Genomic DNA, 21,407 nt, shown 5'->3' on the forward strand with positions numbered 1-21,407 from the left:
TTTCCCTTGTGATCTATCCATGCCTTTCTCACTCCATTATCTACCAAGTACACTTGTTCCCTCTGGGCCCTAACATTTTATTGCACGATTCATGTTGTATTTATTTACATGCCCCTCTCTCTCTTGAATAGAATATGAGTTCCTTAGGAGAAGAATTAGTAACCTATTTGTCTTTCTGTTTCTACCATGGTACAAGACCCATGAAAATCCCTTAATAAATGTTTGTTGAAGAAATAAATAAATGGGGAGGAAAAAGGAATGGCCAGTTAAGGCTAGATTTAGGGTGTTTGGAGCTTGATCATATAAGCCGTGAAGGGCCATTAGCATGGGAATTATAGGGGTGGTGTTTTATGAAGTTGAACCTGGCCTTGATAAGAAAATTGGGAAGAGGTGAACGGAGGCTGCTGGGTCAGCCAAAAAACTATTATTATAGTAATTTAGGCTTGACTCAGGTGATCAGGCCTAGATTAAGGTGAATGCTTTTGTCATAGATAATGAAAGACCTGTATCCTGAGGAATATTTACAAAAACATAAACATTATGATACCCATGATACCTAACATTTATTGCATACTTATAATATCCTGAATACTTGTGTTAAGGGATCAGTGGGTATCGTGTCACTTAATCTTCACAGTATCCTTGAGAAGTGCTGTTATTATTTCCATGGTTTTGATGATTAAGTAAAAAATAATACATGTTCATTGTTGAAAAATTAGAAAATGCAGATAGGCAAAAGGAAAATAATGTGTACCATTGTTTGTAAATCCAGACTCAACACTGAGATACATAATCACTGAACATTTGGGGATATATCCTTTTAGACTTGAGGGGAAAAAAGTGGATCTGTGGGCTGATATATGACTGCATATAAGGAAACCCTGAATATCGGGCTTTTTGCTGTTTTCCCATTGAAAGGAGGGGCTAACCTAAATATATAAACTTTTAGGGATGTTGATGAAATAAGGAAATGTCTTTAAAATGTTAATTTTATTCAGGCATATCCAAAATAACATTACAAAATCGTATAAGTAGAAACATTTTATCTTCTATGGTTTTTTGAAGATTAATACGTACTGTACTGCAGCAGTATCTGTATCTCTGCTTAGAACCAGTTGAAGTCTTCAGACAGCTTTCTAGGGCATATGTTGAGATACAGCACATATATCTTTTACAGTCGCAGGCGATTTTATTTCTAGCTGGAAGTGCCCATTCAGATGACATCAGGAAGGTTGTTTTTCTCTACTTATGCTGTATTGTATACTGTATTGCTTAAAGAAGGTGTTTCTTATTGAGATGAAATTCCCCTAAAATTAAACCTTTTCAGAGTGAACAATTTGGTGGTGTTTATTACATTAACAGGGTTGTGTAGCAACCACTCCTGTCCATTTCCATCACCCCCAAACGAACCCCCTACCCATTCAGCAATCACCCACCATTTTCCCTTCTCTTCAGCCTCTGACGACCACTAGACTGCTTTCTGCCTCTTTGAATTTACCTGTTCTGGATATTTCAGGTAAATGGAATCATACAATATGTGATTATTTTTTTCTTTTCTTTCTTTTTGGTATCTGGCTTCTCTCATTTAGCAGAATGTTTTCAAGGTTCATCCATATTGTAGCATATATCAGTCCTCTGTTTTTCTTTATAGCTGACTATTCCTTTGTATATATATTGCCACAGTTTGCTTATCTGCTCTTTAGTTGATGCACATTTGTGTTGTTTCTACCTTTTAGCTATTGCACATGGTGGTATGATGAACGTGTGTACAAGCATTTGTTTGAGTATCTGTTTTTGGTTCTTTTGGGAATACACCTAGGAGTGGAATTGCTAGGCCATATGGTAATTCTATATTTAACTTTTTGAGGAACCACTGAACTGTTTTCTGTAGCAGCTGAACCATTTTATATTCCCAGCAGCAATGTACAAGGGTTTGTCAATTTATTTTTAATGAGGAACACAATGAGATAGGGGAAGGTAAAGAGAAAATATGTGTGGCCTTTGAGTTTATTAGAGCTTTGTATCTCAGATTTTGCCTGATGGACGTATTAAATATTTAGCATCACTTCAGCACTGAGAATGAAATTTGGCTTAGGGAAATGTATCTAATCTATTTTAAGTGGTAACAGACGAAGAAGTGAAGATTGGAGAAGTGAAAGAAGGGAAATTTAAATAGACTTGAAATTCCTTGAAGGCAAAGGACCTATTCATCTTTGCGTCCTCCGTATCTAATAAAGTGCTTGGCGTGTCATAGGTTGTGTTGTGTTTCCCCAGGACTCCTGGGTCCAGAGATTCACTGGGAGGTACAGAGCCCAGCATCTAGTTCACACACATGGTGCGCGTCCGTTGTCATGGCTATGAATTATAACAGTGAAAGTATAAAGCAGAATCAGCAGTGGGAAGGAGCGCACAGGGGTGAAGTCTCAAAGAAATCAGGCTCAGGCTTCCAAGGGTTCTCTCCCAGGGGAGTCACACAGGATGTGCTTCGCTTCCTTCACAGCAAGTTGTGACAGTGTTGTCTATGGGGAAGCTTCTTAGAGACCTGGTGCTGAGAGTTTTCTTCTTTGAGGGGAAGTGGGAAGGGCTGTTCACAGAAGGACCTCTGTGGCCTACATCCCACAACTCCAGACTCTCAGGAGGAAATGTTTGGCATAAACCATATTATTTGCAGAATTTAGGCACGGCGGGCCACTCTTTCATCAGTTCTGGGGACAGAACCCTCCCGGAATGAAATCTAAGTTCTCAGACACCAACCAAGACCGGCCTTGCAAGCGGCCCCCCCTCTAAGGATGGTGGTGAAGCCCGCCGTGTTCCTTCTTCTTCTGTCCATGGGTGTTTTAGTGCCTTTAAAAGTGTTGCTGGGTTCTGTGAAGAAAACTCAATACCATAGTAGAGAACCAGCAGGGACTTTAGGACTGGATTTGTATTACTGCAGGCAAATTGCATAGTTTTCTGAGCCCCCATTTTCTTCCTAGAGAGAGAGACATCACAGAGTTTAATGCGAATACCAAGTAATAACGTATAGAACACACTATGCGTAGTATCTGCCCTGTGTATAGTGAGTGGCTGTTAACATTGTTTCAGCTCCTCTGTGTCAGGAAGTAGAGAACTCGAAAGAGCTGCAGTTGTAATACAACAGCGGCTATAATATAGTGTAATATATAATATAATGTAATAATCATGTATCGTATAGACATATACATCAAATATATATTGTTATTACATTGTATTACATTATATTTTACATGCTGTAACAGTACATCTGCTACTCTTTTGAGTTCTCTTTACTTCCTGATACAGTATCATTGATAGTAATTAATATATAATAGCAATTACCTATAGGGCTGAGATAAGGCACCAAAGGACGAGCAGACCTCCCCTACCCCAGGGAATGAGCTCTAGACTTGGTTGCAGAGGGCACGGCTGTGGTTTTCTGAGTGGTGATGTCAGACCTGCAGAACTTGTTGGAACTCTACCTTTTTAAAAATGGCCAGAAATCTATCTTCTAGGGTGCAGGTTTTCCCTGCTCTCTGAAAGTAGAGCGTTCCTATGAAACATTTTGTAATCCAAAATAGACTCAAGTGAAGAAATGATTACTATTAGTATAAATGGGGGATATTTTGAGCACTTCTAGACTCCCAAAATAACTTCTGTTAGGTGTTTTTGGTACCTTCGGACACGCGATGCTAACTGACACACAAAATAAAGATAAAGCACAGGTGCTCACAGATACAGGTCAGAGATGCGGTGGCTCGATGCTGTTATGCCAAGTGTGTTTTCCTGGGAAGGAGTGGGGCAGTGCCACCGTGGCTGCCGCTGGCGGGCGCTGTCTCGGTAATGGCTTGCTGCACAACAAGCACTGAACACTTGGCGCTTTTTGCCTTTCTTTGAGAAAGTGAAAATCCTCTCTGGATTTCTTTCAGTTAGCAAAAATGGATACTAATGCAGGTTTTTCTTTAAAGCAAAGTGGTGTAAGACAAATGTTCAGAAAGACGGGGATACTGGTCTTGGAAAGCTGTTGACAGGGAGTTGTCTTATCAGAGGTCCAAAGGGGCTCCTGGGAGAAGGTGCTGGTGGGGGGTGCTATTGCCTGCTTTTTTGTGCTGCAGGAGCCGGAAGGCAGGAAAAGCCCTTGTCTCGGGGGAAACTGCTGAGAAAGCACATTGGGACCTGGAAGCAAAACCCTTTCTCCTAAAGTGTATTTTCTGTGCCCTCTATTGACACAGCTCGACATCATGCATGCTGTCAGAGGGAACATACTTAAAAGGCCCAGATGCGTTTTCAGAGAGCAGACAAAAAGGTGTATTTGGAGCCAAGAGTCAACTAATTGATAAGTAGCATTTGGGCAGCATGCATGTTTAATTCTAGATGCTCAGGAACCAGGAAGAAGATGGCAGATAGAGATCTAAGGTACCCAAATATCAGTAAGCCACATGCAAACTCTCCCCCTCCCCCCAATTTGGACACTTACCTGACACCAGATACCAGAATTACCTCAGAATGGATCTAAGACCTCAACACAAGAGCTGAACCTGTAAAACTCTTAGGAAGAAACACCAGGGGTAAATCTTCATGACCTTGGATTTGGCAGTAGATTCTTGGCTATGACACTGAAAGCACAGATTAAAAAAACAACAACAGATAAATGGAACTTCATGAAAATGAAAAACTTCTATGGTTCAAAAGATACATACCATCAACAGAATGGGAAGTAGCCCCAAATGGGAAAAAATATTTACAAATCATATATCCAAAATATTTAAAGAACTTCTACAATGCAATAACAGCTAACAGGCCTAGGTAGTTTCGTGGTGGGTGTTTTGGCCACAAGCAGTTTTGTTCCACAACTAATTGGCTGTAAGTTAGTTTTGTGGTGAAGGGGAAGAAATAAGTGATTGACAGTTTGGCTTGACAGTTGTTGGTTTCATCAAGTGGTTGATAGTTTGGTTTCATTTCTCTATCGACATGGTACTCCCGTTGTTTTGGTATTATATAAGTCTCAGCCCTCCTTGCAGTCCATATAGTGGCGTAGTTTCGAACCCTTTATTTCCCAAAGAACTTTGTAACGTCTGTCGGCAAACGTGTGACAGGGTGCCTGGAACAGCAGTGTAGAAGGCTTTCACTGTGCAGGGCAGAGTCTGGTTATAAATAGACACCCAAGTATTTGGAAATGGACATCTCTTTTAATGAAGGAAGAAGTTTTAGTGAAAGAAAAAGTGAGATGCTGAACAAGAAGACCAATCAGGAAGAAAAAAAAAGGTAAACTATTTAGCATAATACGATGAATGAAACAATGAAAGACTTGGAAGACAAGTGCAAGGTATAATCCACAAAGTAAAATCAGTTATTAAAACAGTATTGCTATGAATGTATGCTATACACTTTGAATGTATTCCGGTATTTTATATTTCCCAGTAGTCTTTTCAATTTTATCATTCATTTTTCTTGTTTCATTATGTCCTTTTTGATGAATATCCCTTTTTTTTTTTTTTGGCGAATGTATCTTTTATGGCAAAATTGCTTTACGGCCACTTAGTTATGCAGTGGAAGTGCAGAAAAAAAGCTTGTGGCAACGTTGTTTATGGTGGAAATACCAGACATGAAAAGAACAAACAGCTCGATTAACAACTGGCAAAGGTGGGGCACCTGGGTGGCTCAGTCAGTTAAGTGTCTGACTCTTGATTTCAGCTCAGGTCATGATTTCGTGGTTTGTGAGTTTGAATCCCGCATGAGGCTCTACGAGCTGACAATGCAGAGCCTGCTTGGGATTCTCTCTCTCGCTCTCTCAGCTCCCCCCCTGCTGGTGCGCACATGCACACTCTTTCTTTCTCTCACAGAATAAATAAACTTAAAAGAAAATTGGCAAAGGACTTGAACTGACATTTCTGCAAAGAAGATATGCAAGTGGCCAGTAAGCACTTGAAACAATGCTCTATGTCACTAATCATAGGGGCAGTGCAAATCCAGAACCACAGTGACCTAATACTTCATACTCATTAGGATGGTTATTGTAAAACACAAACAGAAACCAGAAAATAAGTGTTGTCGAAGATGTGGGGAAATAGGAAGCCTTGTGTATGGCTGGTGGGAATATAAAATGGTGCAACTGTGGAGGAAAAGGGTATACGATTCCTTAAAATATTAAACATAGATTTGCCAAGAATCCAGCCATTCTGCTTCTGGATGTATAACCACGGGAGTGAAAGCAGGCACTCCAACAGATATTTGCACACCCACGTTCGTAGTAGCCTTATTCACTATAGCCAAAAGGTGGAAGCCACCCAATATACATGAACAGATGAATAGTTAAACAAAAGGAGTCTATCCATACAGTGCAATATTAGTCTTAAAAAGAAGGAAATTCTGACTTAGGCTACATTGTGGATGAACCTTGAATACGTTATGGTAAGTAAAATAAACTAGTTACAAAAGGTTATGGTTCCACTTATATGAGGTTCCTAGAGTCGTCAAATTTACAGAGACAAAGGAGAATGGGGGCTGCCAGGGACAGGAGAAGGGAGGAATGGGGAGTTTAAGGAGCATTGAGTTTCATTTGAAGTAAGTTCTGGAGATGGATGCTGGTGATGGTTATACAACAGCGTGCATGTACTTAATGCCACAGAACCATACACTTAAAAATGGTTGAAATGGTAAATTTTATATTATTTCTATGTAACAGCAGTTTTTTTAAAATGAAAAAACTAGAAGCTGCTGAAGAAAATTTATAGTCTCATCTCAGACCTTGGTACTGGAAGGGATAGATGGAAGGAGAATTTTATTTATTATTTATGTATTTTGAAATACAATTTGGTATGATTGACTTTTAGTTAAAAAAAAAATAAGTTAGGGGGCTCCTGGGTGGCTTAGTCGATTAAGTGTCCGACTTTCGCTTAGGTCATGATCTCGTGGTTCGAGGGTTCGAGCCCCGCGTCGGGCTCTGTGCTGACTGCCAACTCAGAGCCTGGAGCCTGTTTCAGTCTGTGACTCCCTCTATCTCTGACCCTCCCCTGCTTGCGCTGTCTCTCTCTCTCTCTCCTAGAAATAAATAAAACATTAAAAAAAATAAGTTAGAACAAAATGGGTTTGTAAAGGAAATTGAAGAACTGGGAGAATTAGCCAGTCAGGAATGGATCCCGGCAGGGTGGGCTGTGTGGCCCATGCATATATACGTCACAAGAGGACGTGCGGCTTTGCTCACCTAAGAGCTAATCTCATTGGTTTTTCTCTCATCGAGTGCTGGAATGGATTCAACATTGCTAATTGTCACCTAGTGTTTGAACACCTTCAAGTGATGCGGGATGGCCCTTTGGCACTATTTTTTTTTTAATCTTTTATTTATTTCCTGAGAGAGAGAGAGAGCATGAGCAGGGGAGAGTCACATACAGAATCTGAAACAGGCTCCAAGCTCTGAGCTAGCTGTCAGCATAGAGCCTGACACGGGGCTCAAACCCACAAACTGATCATGACTTGAGCTGAAGTTGGACGCTTAACCGACTGAGACACCCAGGCGCCCCAGCATTAATTTTTAAAGAACTGGCTTTAGTGTAAGCTAATTGCAGTTGTTTATTTGGAGATTTGTTACTTTGTAGGAATGAGTCCTCTAGACTGATTCAATTTCTAGAGTCATTTGCAACTGATAGACACGGGGGTGGGGAGGAAGTGCTGTGGAATGCCCACTGTGTGTTACATCCAGGAGATTAAGGATTTTGACCAGAGTCATACAGTTAAAAGGTGGCACAGCCAGCTGTCTCACTCCCAAAGTCCATGCTTTCTCTGTTACTTCACAAATGGAGCTCCTTACAGCAGCAGTTAGCCTAGTATCAACAGCTTCCATGATTTGAGAGTCCAGAGTTCTAGGCTGTAGGTTCTCTTTTCTGTCTGCTTTGTTGAATGACTGAGGACAGAGTACTTGTCTTTCAGTGTCAGCTTCCTCACCTGTAAGAAAAGGGTTTTGATTGGCTATCTCTTCGAAATCTGTGACTGTTCTTGAAAAGAGGACATTTCAGTGTGTCCCAAAGGTGGGCTGCCAGGACCCAGCAAATCCCAGTGTCAGCTTTTAACATGAAACGTGTTACTTACACTAGTACTTACACTACTTTGTTATACTCACCACCTCTCACCCCAGACACGGTGTTGGGGTACTATCGTCAGTTGTCTTGATTGGGATGAGTAGAATAAATGATGTCCTATTTTAGTGGAGCATGAAAGCTTGGTTTACCAGTTATCAGTTGCATTTATGTTGAGACTGTGTTGTTAGATACCGCCAGATTCATATCATGACCTTCTAAGTCTTCATCTTATCTCCGGGTACCTTGATTCCTGGATGGCTTGGAGGCAGAATGATGCCCTATGGTTGCTTAGCAATCTGTCTTCCTGAGCCAAAGATTCTTGTTGCTGGGACTGGTTTTTGCATGTAACAGCATATGGAATTTAGGTACCTCTTCAGTTCCTGTGTCTTCGATTCCATGTCCATACTTGGACAATAGTTCCTTTGGCTGCAAAACAAGGTAGTGAAATATCTTAGGAAACTTGATTTGCTTCTCTTTCCACCCAGTATGGTTTAATCATGTCCATTGTTAAATGTGCACAGGGTAATGTGAAGTTCATTTTCAACCACAAATAAGTCCGTGAAAAATCTGGACTTGTTACCTTTGCCCAAGTTTTGTTTGTAGAGGACAACTTTGTTTCTTTCCTTTGCTTCTTTTTACTTTTTCTCTCCCCAGGTTGCCTGGTGGCAGAATTTACTTTGTTACATTCTCAATATTTTTCTTCCCCTTTCATTTTGTGAAATGGGTTTCTGGTGCCTTTTAATTTTTTTTTTTAAATTACTTGTAACTTCATTGTACATTTCTGGGTTTCTACACCCTGCTCCTAGAAGGTCCTCATCAGTGGTAGAAGCCTGAGAATGAGAAATACCCTGGTAATAAATCTCTGGATGTTGAACACACAATCTGCTAAGCAGGTGAAACCAGGGGAGGGTGTCCTCCATAGGCTCCTGTTAACATTTTATGGATCATTCCATTGGTTAGGGGTTATGGTTAGAGTATTCGGTCACCTCTGTATTTCTGTAGGGATGTAGGGAGTTTTTGATCTTCAGTGTTGTTAATTTCTCCTAACTCTTCTTTGTTAACTGTATTTTAAAAATGCTTAAGGAAGGGCCCCTGCATGGCTTAGTCAGTTGAGTGTCTGACTTTTGATTTCAGCTCAGGTCATGAACCCATGGTCATGGATCAAGCCCCATGTTGGGCTCCACGCTGAGTGTGGAGTCTGCTTGGGATTCTCTCTCTCTGTTCCGTGACCCTCTTCTCCCAGCTGTCTTCTCTCTCTGAAAAATAAAAATAAATGCTTAAGGAAGCAGTGCCTTTTGCTTTTCCTCTCAAGTGTGGTATTTTGGATACTTTATGCAATGGGCAGGTATTTGGCTCATCATTCAGAAATGATACTGATCTTCAGACTCATTTAGGAAAAAGTGGCTTTAGAAACATGGTGCCTTTGAAGCATGCATCAGGCAGTCACAGTGCTGAGGTGTGGTCCTCCGGTGAGCACCCACCCCCATCCCACATACACTGTTCCAGAAGATCTTCTGGAGGCCTGAGGTTTGTTGTTGGTTATGGGGTCAGTCACATTCTCTTGTCATTATTATAAGAGTCTGAGCTCCTCAAGGCAAGGATACTGATGTGCGCTTGTCGTCAGGCGATTATTCGTTCACGCGTACCAAATAAAGGAAGGATTCTTTGGCTTCAGTGGGTTTTTCAAGCATAGGTGCATGTGGGAGCTTCTAAGCTGCCCATCAAAGAATACAAAAGTCAGGTGCTATTTTTGTTCTCAGTGTCCACTCTACATGCACGGGTCACTGCAGTTGCTCTATTTGACTATTGCTTAAGGAGCCTTCTGTTTGAGGCCCGCTAGCCGGAAGCTTCTAAACAGGTTAACCTGCTGACCTCTGTAGTCACTAAGGATTCTTGTGGTTGGTATTTTATATTTTTGAGCAGCCTCTGTGCCTACGCAGAGTCTGTTTTGAACTCTTCTGGTCTCGCCGGCCAGAGCGCTTGCTTACTTGCTTGCTTGCTTGCTTGCTGCTGAAGCCTGTCATTTTGGAGTTTAACACGTCTGATTTCCGGCCCGTCTGTCCCATTAGCCAGCCTTGTAATTCTGTCTCTACTTGAAATATCAGTTATTTTCACACTGATTAAAAACTCAGATCTGCACATCTTGGACCGTCAACACTGGCCCAGGGCCAGAGGAGTGCTCTTTACTGCGGTCACGAAGCAACGGAGGTACTGGGTACAGAGTGAAGGTGCCTCAGCCACTGGCATTAGCTGTTTGACCGCTAGCAAATCACTTCATCTCTGAGATTCTGTTTTGTTATCTGTAAAACGAGAGTTATAAAACCCATTTTCTGGGGCGCCTGGGTGGCTTAGTCGGTTAAGCGTCCGACTTTCGCTTAGGTCATGGTCTCGTGGTTTGTGGGTTTGAGCCCCACGTCGGGCTCTGTGCTGACTGCCAGCTCAGAGCCTGGAGCCTGTTTCAGTCTGTGACTCCTTCTCTCTCTGACCCTCCCCTGATCACGCTGTCTCTCTCTCTCTCTCTCTCTCTCCTAGATATAAATAGAACATTAAAAAAAAAACAACAACCAAAAACCCATTTTCTGCATTGTGAGGACTAAATGGGACTATATGAAAGTGTTTTTGTAAGTTATAAAACACTACAGAACACTGGTAATGGTGACTTTTTTTTAGTTCTCTATAATGTTCTAAGTAATATGTGAATTTTACATTTTGTAAAATTGAAGCAGTTCAGATAAAGCACGCCCTCTCAGCCTTCCCCAGATCTTACTCTTCTCCCTAGAGGTAACCCCTATGTATTTAGCACCCTGGGCATTTACTTACTTTTTAATATACATGTAGAAATACCTCTTTAGAAAAATAGCACACTATTTGGCTGTCATTTAATATGACTTGAGATAGTTCGTAGAGGTTTTACCCCTTTAAAAGCTTGCACAGGGGCGCTGAAATAATATAATAGCGCTTTTTCTCATTATTAACAGAGACTGAAGCTCTTTGCAGTTTTTTGCTATTACGGACAGCAGTGCATTGAAAGTCTTTGCACACAGTTCTCTGAGCACATGTGCACATCATTGTCTAGAGTGACTGCACAGGCCGGAGATATGAAATTACAAGAAGGTATGTGCGTTTAGCGTTTTGGTGATTATTGTCAAATTGCTTTCCAAAGCAGTGGTCTCGATATACTTCTGTTCCAGCTATTAGATGTGAAGGTGCCTATTCCCTCTTCTTGCTAACTCGTGATAATTTCATTTTCATTTTTGCCTGTCTCATGAGTGAAAAATGATGCCTCACATCCAAGTTCATAGACAGCATGGTTTATGAGTGTACACAAAAAGCATAACTGGAAACAGTTTGAAACTCTATTAACAGGAAAATAAGACCGGTAAGTAAATTGTGACATAGTCATGAGCTAGAATACCAAACAGTAGTCACTGTTAGTGACAGACGGTAACATTCATAAGGAGAGTTGAATCTCATAGTTTCGAGCAAAAAAAAGGAAATTGCTAAAGAATACATACAATACGATCCGTTTTTATAAATTAAATAATATGCAAAGTTAATGCAGTTTGAAAGGACAGATTTATACATGATAAAGTTAAAAAGGAAAGCAAGCCTTTGTCATTAAGTGCAGGCCACTTTGAGAGAGACGGAGTTTTGAATGCTGGTGAGTTCCAGAGAGCTTTAACTGAACGATGGGCAAGAGATGACCCTAACTTTGCTGAGAGGCCCGCGAAGGGGCGAATCCATTTCCTCTGATGTGTGTCTGTGCAACCTGTTCTGTCTTTGCTGTTAACCTTTCTTTTCTTTGTTTTTTTAAGTTTATTTATTTTGAGAGGGAGAACGAGAGCGAGTGGGCATGTGTGCAGGGGAGGGACAGAGAGGGAGAGAAAGAATCCCAAGCAGTCTTGGCAGCCTGAAGCCCAACGTGGAGCTTGACCTGTTGATGTGAGACCCAGACCTGAGCTGAAATCGGGAGTCTGATGCTCAGCCAACTAAGCCACCCAATTAGCGCCCTTCTGCTGTTAAAGTTTCTGACAATACTGGCTGATAGGAATGTGATTTTTTTTTTCCTTATAAAAAGTTCTCTGCATTTGCTGAACTCAAGAATAGAGTTTATATATGGCATATTCTCTGGGAATGATGAATGTTAATTTTGCTTTTGGGTGTTTTCTATTATTTTTTTTAAGTTTGCTTATTTATTTTGAGGGAGAGAGAGGGCAGCGTGAGCAGGGGAAGAACAGGGAGAGAGAGGGAGAGAGAGAATCCTAAGCAGTCCCCTTGCTCTCAGCACATGGAATGTGATGCGAGGCTCAATCCCACATTGACGTTGTTACCTGAGCTGAAATCAAAAGTTGGACACTCGACTGAGCTACCCAGGCGCTCCTCCAATGTTTTCTTAAATATTGTGGAGTGGTCATTACAAAAGAGAACTTGATAAAATGGAAAGAACAGGGGCTTGGGCATCCAGCAGACCTGGGTTGATCATTTTTCCCCCCTTAGTACCTGTGCTTTATTATCTCCTTCTCTTGCTGTTTTCTCTTCCTCTTGCCCTCCATACCTGATTTAATTGCTCAATATCTAGCAGTTATCATCACCTTTGTCATCATCATTGTTAAAATTCACAGGGAATGATGTTGAAGTGAATTACAGAATCCAGAACAAACAAGGCACTTGTGGATTTCAGAAGGAACCCTGTTCTTTTTGTCATAGTCTAAGCTGTATATGTCTCCCCTGTAAAAATTGGTGTGAAAGTAGCTAATATTGCCTATTTATTATTACTATTATTAAATAACAGGTTGATTGACATAGAACTCACAGACCATGGGGCTCCTGAGTGGCTCATTCGGTTGAGTGTCTGACTCCTGATTTAGGTTCAGGTCATGATCCCAGGATGGTGGGATTGAGCCCTGCATTGGATTCTGTGCTGAGTGTGGAATCTGTTTAAGATTCTCTCTTATCCTCTCTCTTTCTCTCTCTCTCCACCACCCACCGTACTTTCCTCTTTCCTGCTGCATGCTCTCTAAAATAAAAAAAAAGCTGGGGGGGCACCTGGGTGGCTCAGTCAATTAAGTTTCGACTTTGGCTCAGGTCATGGTGTCCTGGTTTGTGAGTTCGAGCTCCATGTTGGGCTCAGTGCTGACAGTTCAGAGCCTGAAGCCTGCTTTAGATTCTGGGTCTCCCTCTTTGCCCCTCCCCTGCTCATGCTCTGTCTCTGTCTTTCTTTCTCAAAAATAAATAACACGCTAAAAAATAAAAGAGAATTCACGGACCATAAATGTCACCTTTGTAAATTGATTTTAGTAGTTTTTAGTGCTTTGGCGGTTTTTAGTATAATCATAAGGTTGTACATCTGTCATCACTAATTCCAGAACATTGTCAACACCAAAGACAAGCCCATTACCTCTTACCACTCATTTCCCATTCCGCCCTTTTATCCCCTAGAGCTGCTAATCTCTTTTCTTTCTCTGTAGACTTGTCCAATGTGGATATTTCATAAAAATGGAGTCATACAATTTGCTGCCTTTGTTGTTGTTGTTTTTACACTTAGTATGGTGTTTTCAAGATTATCTGTGTTGTATCAGTACTTCATTCCTTTGTATTGCCCAATAACATACAGTTATGGATATATCCTACTTTATTTATGCATTCAGCGATTGGTGGACATTTGGGTTGTTTTGAGCTTTTGACGATTACGAAGTAAAGCTGCCATGTACGTTTCTGAAACAAGGTTTTGTGTGGATATGTGTTTTTAGTTTTCTTCCTTACACCTAGAGTGGAATCGCTGGGTCATACGGTAACTCTTTTGTAACATTTGGATGGGCTGCCAGACTGTTTCCCAAGTGCCTGCACCATTTTACACACCTACCAGCAGTGTGGGAGAGTCTGGGTTCTCCACATCCTCACTGAAGTTCCTCTTTTTTCCATAACAGGTGTGAAGTATTTTCTCATTGCAGTTTTGATTTACATTTCGCTAATGACTGACAATGTTGAGCTTCTTTTCATGTACTTACTGGCCATTTGTACATCTTTGGAGAACTTCATATGCAAATCCTTCCCCATTTTAAAATTTGGGTTGCCTTTTTCAGAGTTCTTCATATGTTCTGAGTACAGGCCTCTTATCAGACATAGGACTTGCAGTATTTTCTCCCCTTCTGTGAGTTGTCTTTTCATTTACTTAATGGAGTCCCCTCACTTTATTGAGGTATAGTTGACCTGTAACTGTGTATAAGTTGAAGGTATACAGGTGTTGAGTGGGTACATGTATATGTTGGGAAGTGACGACCAGTACAGTGTTAGCTAACACCCGCCTCATGTCACAGAATTGCCACTTATTTTTTATGGTGAGAACATTTAAGACCTACTTTCTTGGGAACTTTTTAAAAAATATTTATTTTTGAGAGGGTGGGGAGGGACAGAGAAAGAGGGAGACAGAAGATCTGAAGTGGGCTCTGCACTGACAGCAGAGAGCCCGATGCCAGGCTTGAACTCACGGACCATGAGATCATGACCTGAGTTGATGTTGGACACTTAACCGCTGAGCCCACCCAGACACCCCTTCTTTTTCTTTTTTAAGATTTAGTTGTATTGAGGGAGGCAGAGAGAGGGGGAGAGAGAATATCCCAAGCATGTTCCCTGCTGTCAGCACAGAGCCATCATGGGGCTCCATCCCACAAACTGAGATCGTGACTTGAGCCAAAACCAAGAGTTGGATGCTTAACCAACTGAGCCACGCAGGCGACCTGCAACTCTCAAGTAGATAATATGGTATTATTAACTATAATCACTATGTTAGGCAGGAGAGTCCCAGAATTGATGGTGTCTTTTGAGCCCCAGAAGTTTTTAATTTCATTGAAGCCCCAGTTATCTGTTGTTTCCTTTGTCACATGTGTTTTTGGTGTCCTACTGAAGAAGCTGTTGCCTAACCTGAAGTCGTGAGGATTTACTTCTGTGTTTGCTTCGAAGAGTTTTGTGGTTTTAGGTCTGTGATCTATTTCGAGTTAATTTTCTGTATGGTATGAGATAGCGTTTGACTTTATTCTTTTACGTGTGGGTATTCATTTGTTTCACCATTTGTTGAAGAGTGTTCTTTCCTTCTTTGATCTTCTTGGCATCCTCTTCAAAAATCAGTTGATTATAACTTCTGGGTTTATTTCTGGACTCTCAGTTGTAGCCCATTGATCTGTAGGTCTATTCCTTAGGCCAGTCTCACACTATGTTGATGACTGTAACTTTGCAGGAAGCTTTGAAATCTAGAAACATGAGTCCTTCAGCTTTATTCTTCCTCAGGATTGTTTTGGTACCTATAATTTTTCAAGGCTGTTATCTTTGGTGTGCTTTCTCTGTGGAGACTTAATTTATAAAAATCCAAAATAGAGACTAAGGAATCAAAAAGGAGAACGTGGATTGTCTGTGATTGAATCAGTGACGGATGGCAAAATAGCTTGTGCTTTTTTGAGCTCCATGTATATATTTCCCCATTGTTTTGTGTGCCCACCACGTGTTAGACACTGTGCTAGATTGCAGGCAAACTGTGATGGACACACATGGCATCTCTGCAGTGAGCTTATGTTGTCTCCTGGCTTTCATGGTTTTGAAAACAGTGTGGGTATTTGATTATCAGAGGCAAGGATCTAATCAAAGCAAGTGGACCATTGGTTGGAAAGTTCTCTTTTGCCATATATGAAAGTCCCATCCGTGAAAATTCGTACCTTGTTAATCTGCTAGTCAGAATGAAAGTATAAATGGATGGAAGAAGAAGATGAGTATCTTCCAGGTAGTGGTATTGAGCATGTTGAAAAAAATTACAAAAGCATGTTCTCATTTACACTTTTATTTTCTCTTCCCACTTAAAAGTTCACTTGAAGACAAGGGCCTTGTGTTACTTACCTTTCTTACTGACAACTATGAGTCATCGTGTGTACACACACACACACACACACACACACACACACACACACACACAGCAGTACTTGGAAAAAATTAGGTATTCAGTATATGTTGACCAGATTATTGAATGGGCCAAGCCATGAATGAGTGCTCATATCATATGCCTCATACTAATAGGGTTTGCACAGCTTTTACTATCATTCTTGCCTTCAAGGATTTTGATTTAGTGGTTAACGTGAAGGTGAGACACTCAATATGATATACTTTTACAAAAATAAGATTGATTAAGTCATATATAATACGAAAAGGAAATTGTAAAAACAGCCTAAATACATTTTAATATATACATGGTTAGAGTTACTCGGGTCCCAAAGGGTGATATAGGGATTTCATGTAGGGTTCAAAGAACTAAAGGAATGCATATTGATTGGGGGGGAGGGGGAGTGGCTAAAACGTAGTTCTCAGTAGGGGTGGTACTGTGTAGCCATGTGACTTCCAGAAATGTGTGGACGTTTTGGGTTGTCCTAGTGTTCAGGATTGCTGGTGGCTTTTAGAGGTTAAGGGCCAGGAAAGCTAAAGTCTCACAGTGTGGAGTTAGGAGTTGATTTGCCCCAAATTTCAGTGGCTCCCTGTTTGAGGGGTACTGCAAAGGGAACCGATTGAGCTGTACAAGGAGGAAAATAGTGTTCATGAATAGGATTGTGAAGCAAATACTATTTGTTTGTTTGGCTTAGTTTTTGCCATTGTAGAGGCTGCTGACAGGGGTGTAGAGTGGAATGCAGTGATAGAACATCTTAGGAACTGTTGCAGGAATTTATATTTGATCAGTTTGGATGATTTTGATGATTCTTAAACGTTTTCTTTTGTCTTATAGTTTGATTTTCTTCTTTTTCTCTTAGAACGAGCCACTGACTCCAGGTTATCATGGATTCCCAGCACGGGACAGCCAGGTTGGTATCTGCTGTTTATAACTCAGACGGGGTGTGTGTGTGTGTGTGTGTGTGTGTGTGTGTGTGTGTTCGTCCCAAGGATGCTCTGGTAGAGAGCATTTCTGGAAAGTATTTTGGAGAGTTGACATGGTTAGTTTCGGCAGTGAATTTACATTTAGAGATACAAATAAAACACATTTTTTAATCCTAAAAGAATTGTAATGGCGTGTCTGAAATTGGGGATGTTATTGGGGGAAAAATTAGGCAGGCACAGACGTAACTGCTTTTGTTTTTTCTACTCCAGGCTGTTACAGTAATTTTGGAACATGGTTTTCTTGGTGTCTCATAATTCTAAGTGCTGGGCTTGTTTCTTAATTCTCTGCCACTTAGCTCCTGCCTGCACAGGTTTTTTTTTTGAGTCCTTGCAAAAATCTGCAACAAAAAAATTCTCCTTCCTGGGGGAATTCAGCCTTATGGTTTTAATCAGGAAGGCTAGCTTGAGAGAGGGATGGTTCTGCTGCCTTTCTTTGTTATACTGGGAAGATGATTGGAAAAAAGCCCAGGCCCTAGTGTGGGTTCGAGCAGCCCTGTGTCCTGTGAGATGTCCTCTGGGCTGTTTAGGTGAGAGTATAAAATGCCTTCCTTGTCCTTCTGCTGTTTGAAACCTTGAGCCAATGAGGCTGAAGATGAGTTAGGGTAGAGGGGCATGTAAAGCCACCCCAGGGAAACGCTGTGGCCTGAGATACCGACCCTCTGAAATGTAACCTCCTTGGAGTGTCCGGGTGGCTCAGCCGGTTAAGTGCCCGACTCTTGATACTTGCTCAGGTCATGATCTCATGGTTCGTGGGATCAAGCCCTGCTTTGGACTCTGTGCTGACAGTGTGGAGCCTGCTTGGGATTCTCTGTCTCCCTGTTTCTCTGCCCCTTCCCCGCTTGCTTGTATACTTTCTCTCAAAATAAATAAACATTAAAAAAATTTTTTTTCTTGGGAATTTACCTCCTTGCTGTTTGGGCATATTGATATCCTTTAGGAGCTTTGAAAGGTTACCCCTAGTGATATCTTTGAATGCCTATCCAGCTTCCTCATAGGGTTGTCCAAAAAAGCTCCCAACTTTAGGCTTGTCCGAGGGACATGTGTCATCAGAGTGTTAAACTAAAGGGTTGACGTAGTTCTTCTTTCCGGAAGTTAAATGAATCTCATCAGAGTCCCTGGTGGAGCTGATCTTGAAAACCAGAATGACCCTATAATCTGCAGTCCTCTATTGAGGGGCCCACGATGCTTCAGGGATTTGCCCCGTTCTTGCACTTTGGGTGCTGGGTTGGCATCAGGCTGGCCCCTGGTAGGGTAGGGAGAAACGGGGAGGGAAAATGTTGTTCATCCCTGTGTTTATCTCCCAGTGGGATCATCACTGTTGGAATTGAAGTTTGTCCCCAGGGAAGCTTTTGTTAAAACATGCAGTCGTTTACTTCAAATCTTTTTCTTTAGTTTATTTTATTGTTTGTTCTTCTTATTTTGAGAGAGAGAGCACAAATGGGGGAGAGCAGCAGAGGGAGGGAGAGAAAGAATCTTAAACAGGCTCCATGCTCAGTGCAGAGTCAGTCCCATGTCCCTGGGATCATGATCCGAGCCAAAATCAAGAGTCTGATGTCCAGCCGACTGAGTCCCCCAGGCGCCCCTCAGATCTAAAGAATATAGAGGATTTTTTTCTTTCTTTCTGGTTTGAGTCTGCTCTGGGGCTCTCGTAACAAGCTGTGAACTTTATGCCCTGTGACAGTAGTTCCAGATCTTGGCCTCATGTCAGGAAAAGTACTAATACCTAGAGACCCAGCCCCCGGAGACTGACTAAGGGGTCAAGCGTGTGTTTGGCCATTCACCTATTTAGAAATACGTACAGGCACTGCTGCTTTGCAGGCATGGTCAACAGCTGCAGTCCTGGGGGCTACTTTAAGGGAGTGACGCATTCTGTGTCATCCAGCACTTTTCACCTAGGACCCTTCAAACGCAAAGGACCATGGTCAGTCTCTGTCTACGCTTGCACACCAATGCATATGTTTACTTATTTATAAAATGTTGCTTATTTTGGATAGAGGCTTATTTTAGATGTAGGAAGGTAAGGCTAATTGAAGTAAAGTATGGGTATAGACGTACCGAGTTTAAAAGGATCTGAAAGGTACTGTATAACGCTGTGTTCTTCCCGTGGGGCTTACAGATCAATAAGAAGCGAAGCAAAAGGAATTAAGAGGAATTTGTTAAAGCGCAGAAGTAGTCTCGTTGCTTGGAACTACTTTACTTTTCTTTTTCTCTTGCGGTCGGGACACACTCCTGTACCTGCGCACTCATTACTCACACTGTCTCTGGTGTAAGCCTGTGCAGACCCTTTTGCCATAGTTTAACGCTGCTAATTTACTTTCAGGCACATTCCAATGGTGACAGGTTTATACTAGTTTATTTTCTTGGGCTTTATTTTGTTCTCTGACAGGATCTTTGAATTTAAGATCTTAGAGCAGTGCAAACAGGCAAATATTGAATGGCTGCTTGTTGTATTTGATGAATACAGAATCCAAATGAGTCCTGCTAATTAATGCGCCTAACCTTGTGAACCCTCACTTTGTGCGCTGAGATTTGGGAGGCATGTATCAGTGTGCAACACTGGTCACTGGACAGCCTGAGCTGGGCAGAAACTGAACTTGTGATCCTTACATCTCCCCAGAGTCCCGGAGTGGTTTGGCTCAGCAAATCCAGGAGCCAGAGGGGTGAAGTGAAGGTGAATTTTAATTGTGTGTCTTTATTTGCCTGTCTTATTCTTTTGCTATTCCTTTCTAAACAGATAGGAGTCATTCCCAGACAGCATTTTTTTTTTTTAAATCAGCATTTCATGGTGATTTTAAAAGAGACAGGTTCCCAAATTACTGTAATAATTACTGATCTTCCTAGAGCACAGTCATCCGTGTTTCCTCCCCATGTCCTCATAGCCACCTTTTGAAGTAGATAAAGCAGAGCAGGAAACTGAGGCACCCGGAGATAAAGTGACTTATCCGAGGAAACCATACATGTTAGTATGAACTTTTCTTCTCTTCGTGAGGGTCCTTTCCTCTGTGCTGGCAATTACTGACTCACTTGGGCAAGAATGTGGCCGTGTGCACGCGTGCCTGCTCACACCCATGCTTCATTTGTCGTTTGGGGGGTTTCATAGGCCTCTTGGAGCTCAGCCACAGATCTAGAGTCTGTGACCCCTGCGTAAGGATTATTACCCCTGGGTTCTTGAGCACGAGGTGTACCAGCATCTCCTTGCTCAGTGGCCTTTTTCATCGTGTTACGTAAGCGCCCACCAACACGTTTAATTGGAAACCTGTAGAGGAAAGGAGGGGAAGACACCGCTTTTTTATGTGCAGTTACCTCAGCCTTCTTTCCCAGTCAGTTAGCAAGTTTTATGGGATGACAGCTCACTGTGATCGTAAAGCCGTCCCCAGCTCTCCACTGTGCCCGCCGATGAGCCTCTGTGTGGAGGTGGAGGAGACAGACATTGTCCAGATCTGCAAAGTGAAAACCAGCTCAGAAAGCCTGGCTGAGTCTCTCATCTGAGGCCATGGCAGCTCGGGTTGACGATATGATAGAGTGGTTTAGATTCCTGGCTGTTTCTTTGTGGTTTAGGTATACGCGCAGGTGCTTAGTTGAGTGTTGATGAAGTCTGGAATATTTTATGGGTTTGTGATATCTTTCAATGTGGGAATATTTGTATTAGCTCCATGGTTTGTAGATAGGAGGGCCTTAGTTCTGCCTGGCGAGCTCATGGTTTTTCCTGCTAACATTGTTTATTTAGGGCAGCGTTCAGGTGGCTCCTGGAGAGGACGGTGGGAGTCCCAAGTCCACCCCCTTGCCACCTCTTGGTGCCACAATTTTATGTCTGCTACATTAGGGTGAATAAGTCATCATTCTAGTTGGGGCAACTTTGAGAGTGAAAAGTGATGCTTATGTTGAAACAGCCAATGCAAACTGGGGTGAGTGGGCTGTGTGGCCACCTTAGCTATAATTAAAGTCGGTTTAGCATCTGACTCTTGATCTTGGCTGAGGTCATGGTCTTACCATTCATGAGAGGGAGCCCTTCATCAGGTTCCGCACTGACAGCTCAGGGCCTGCTTAGGATTTCCTCTCTCTCTGTCCCTACCCACTGGTGCGCTCCCTCGCTTGCTCTCCCTCTCTCTCTCTCTCTCAATAAATAAACTTAAAAAAATAAAGAACTCTAGCAAATGTCCTCTTCACTGATGTGATCAGGGTTTGGGATTTCAGCGCAGTGCATTGCCTCACATGTGACCTGTGCAGGAATGTAACTTTGTCAGTCACTGGTGAGGTGAGAGATAGTACAGGCTCTTGGTTGGGTTTACTTGTTGAGTCAAGTATGGAACTGACAGTATTAAAATATTAGAAAACTAATGTCGTAAAGTGCTTTACAGTGTGGTTCCCGTTTGCAGAGTTTTGATCTTCACAGTAGCTCCGCTAGGTAGGTTGGGCTTTATTATCTGTACA

At 41.9% G+C, this 21,407-nt stretch overlaps 1 protein-coding gene across 9 annotated transcripts in view; it reads left to right on the top strand.

Annotated features, from left to right (window-relative positions):
- Positions 1-21,407, top strand: part of RBFOX2 (RNA binding fox-1 homolog 2) — a 282,729-nt gene that overhangs the window by 72,401 nt on the left and 188,921 nt on the right. For all 9 annotated transcript variants that reach the window (XM_039230419.1, XM_039230423.1, XM_039230421.1 and 6 more), the window contains exon 2: positions 16,853-16,903. In XM_039230419.1, coding sequence (XP_039086350.1) covers positions 16,853-16,903 — 51 coding nt within the window. The remainder of the gene's footprint in view (positions 1-16,852; positions 16,904-21,407) is intronic.

The sequence above is a fragment of the Hyaena hyaena genome, unplaced genomic scaffold (genome assembly GCF_003009895.1).
Source record: "Hyaena hyaena isolate Hyena2069 unplaced genomic scaffold, ASM300989v1 scaffold_46, whole genome shotgun sequence".
Taxonomy (NCBI): Eukaryota; Metazoa; Chordata; class Mammalia; order Carnivora; family Hyaenidae; genus Hyaena; species Hyaena hyaena.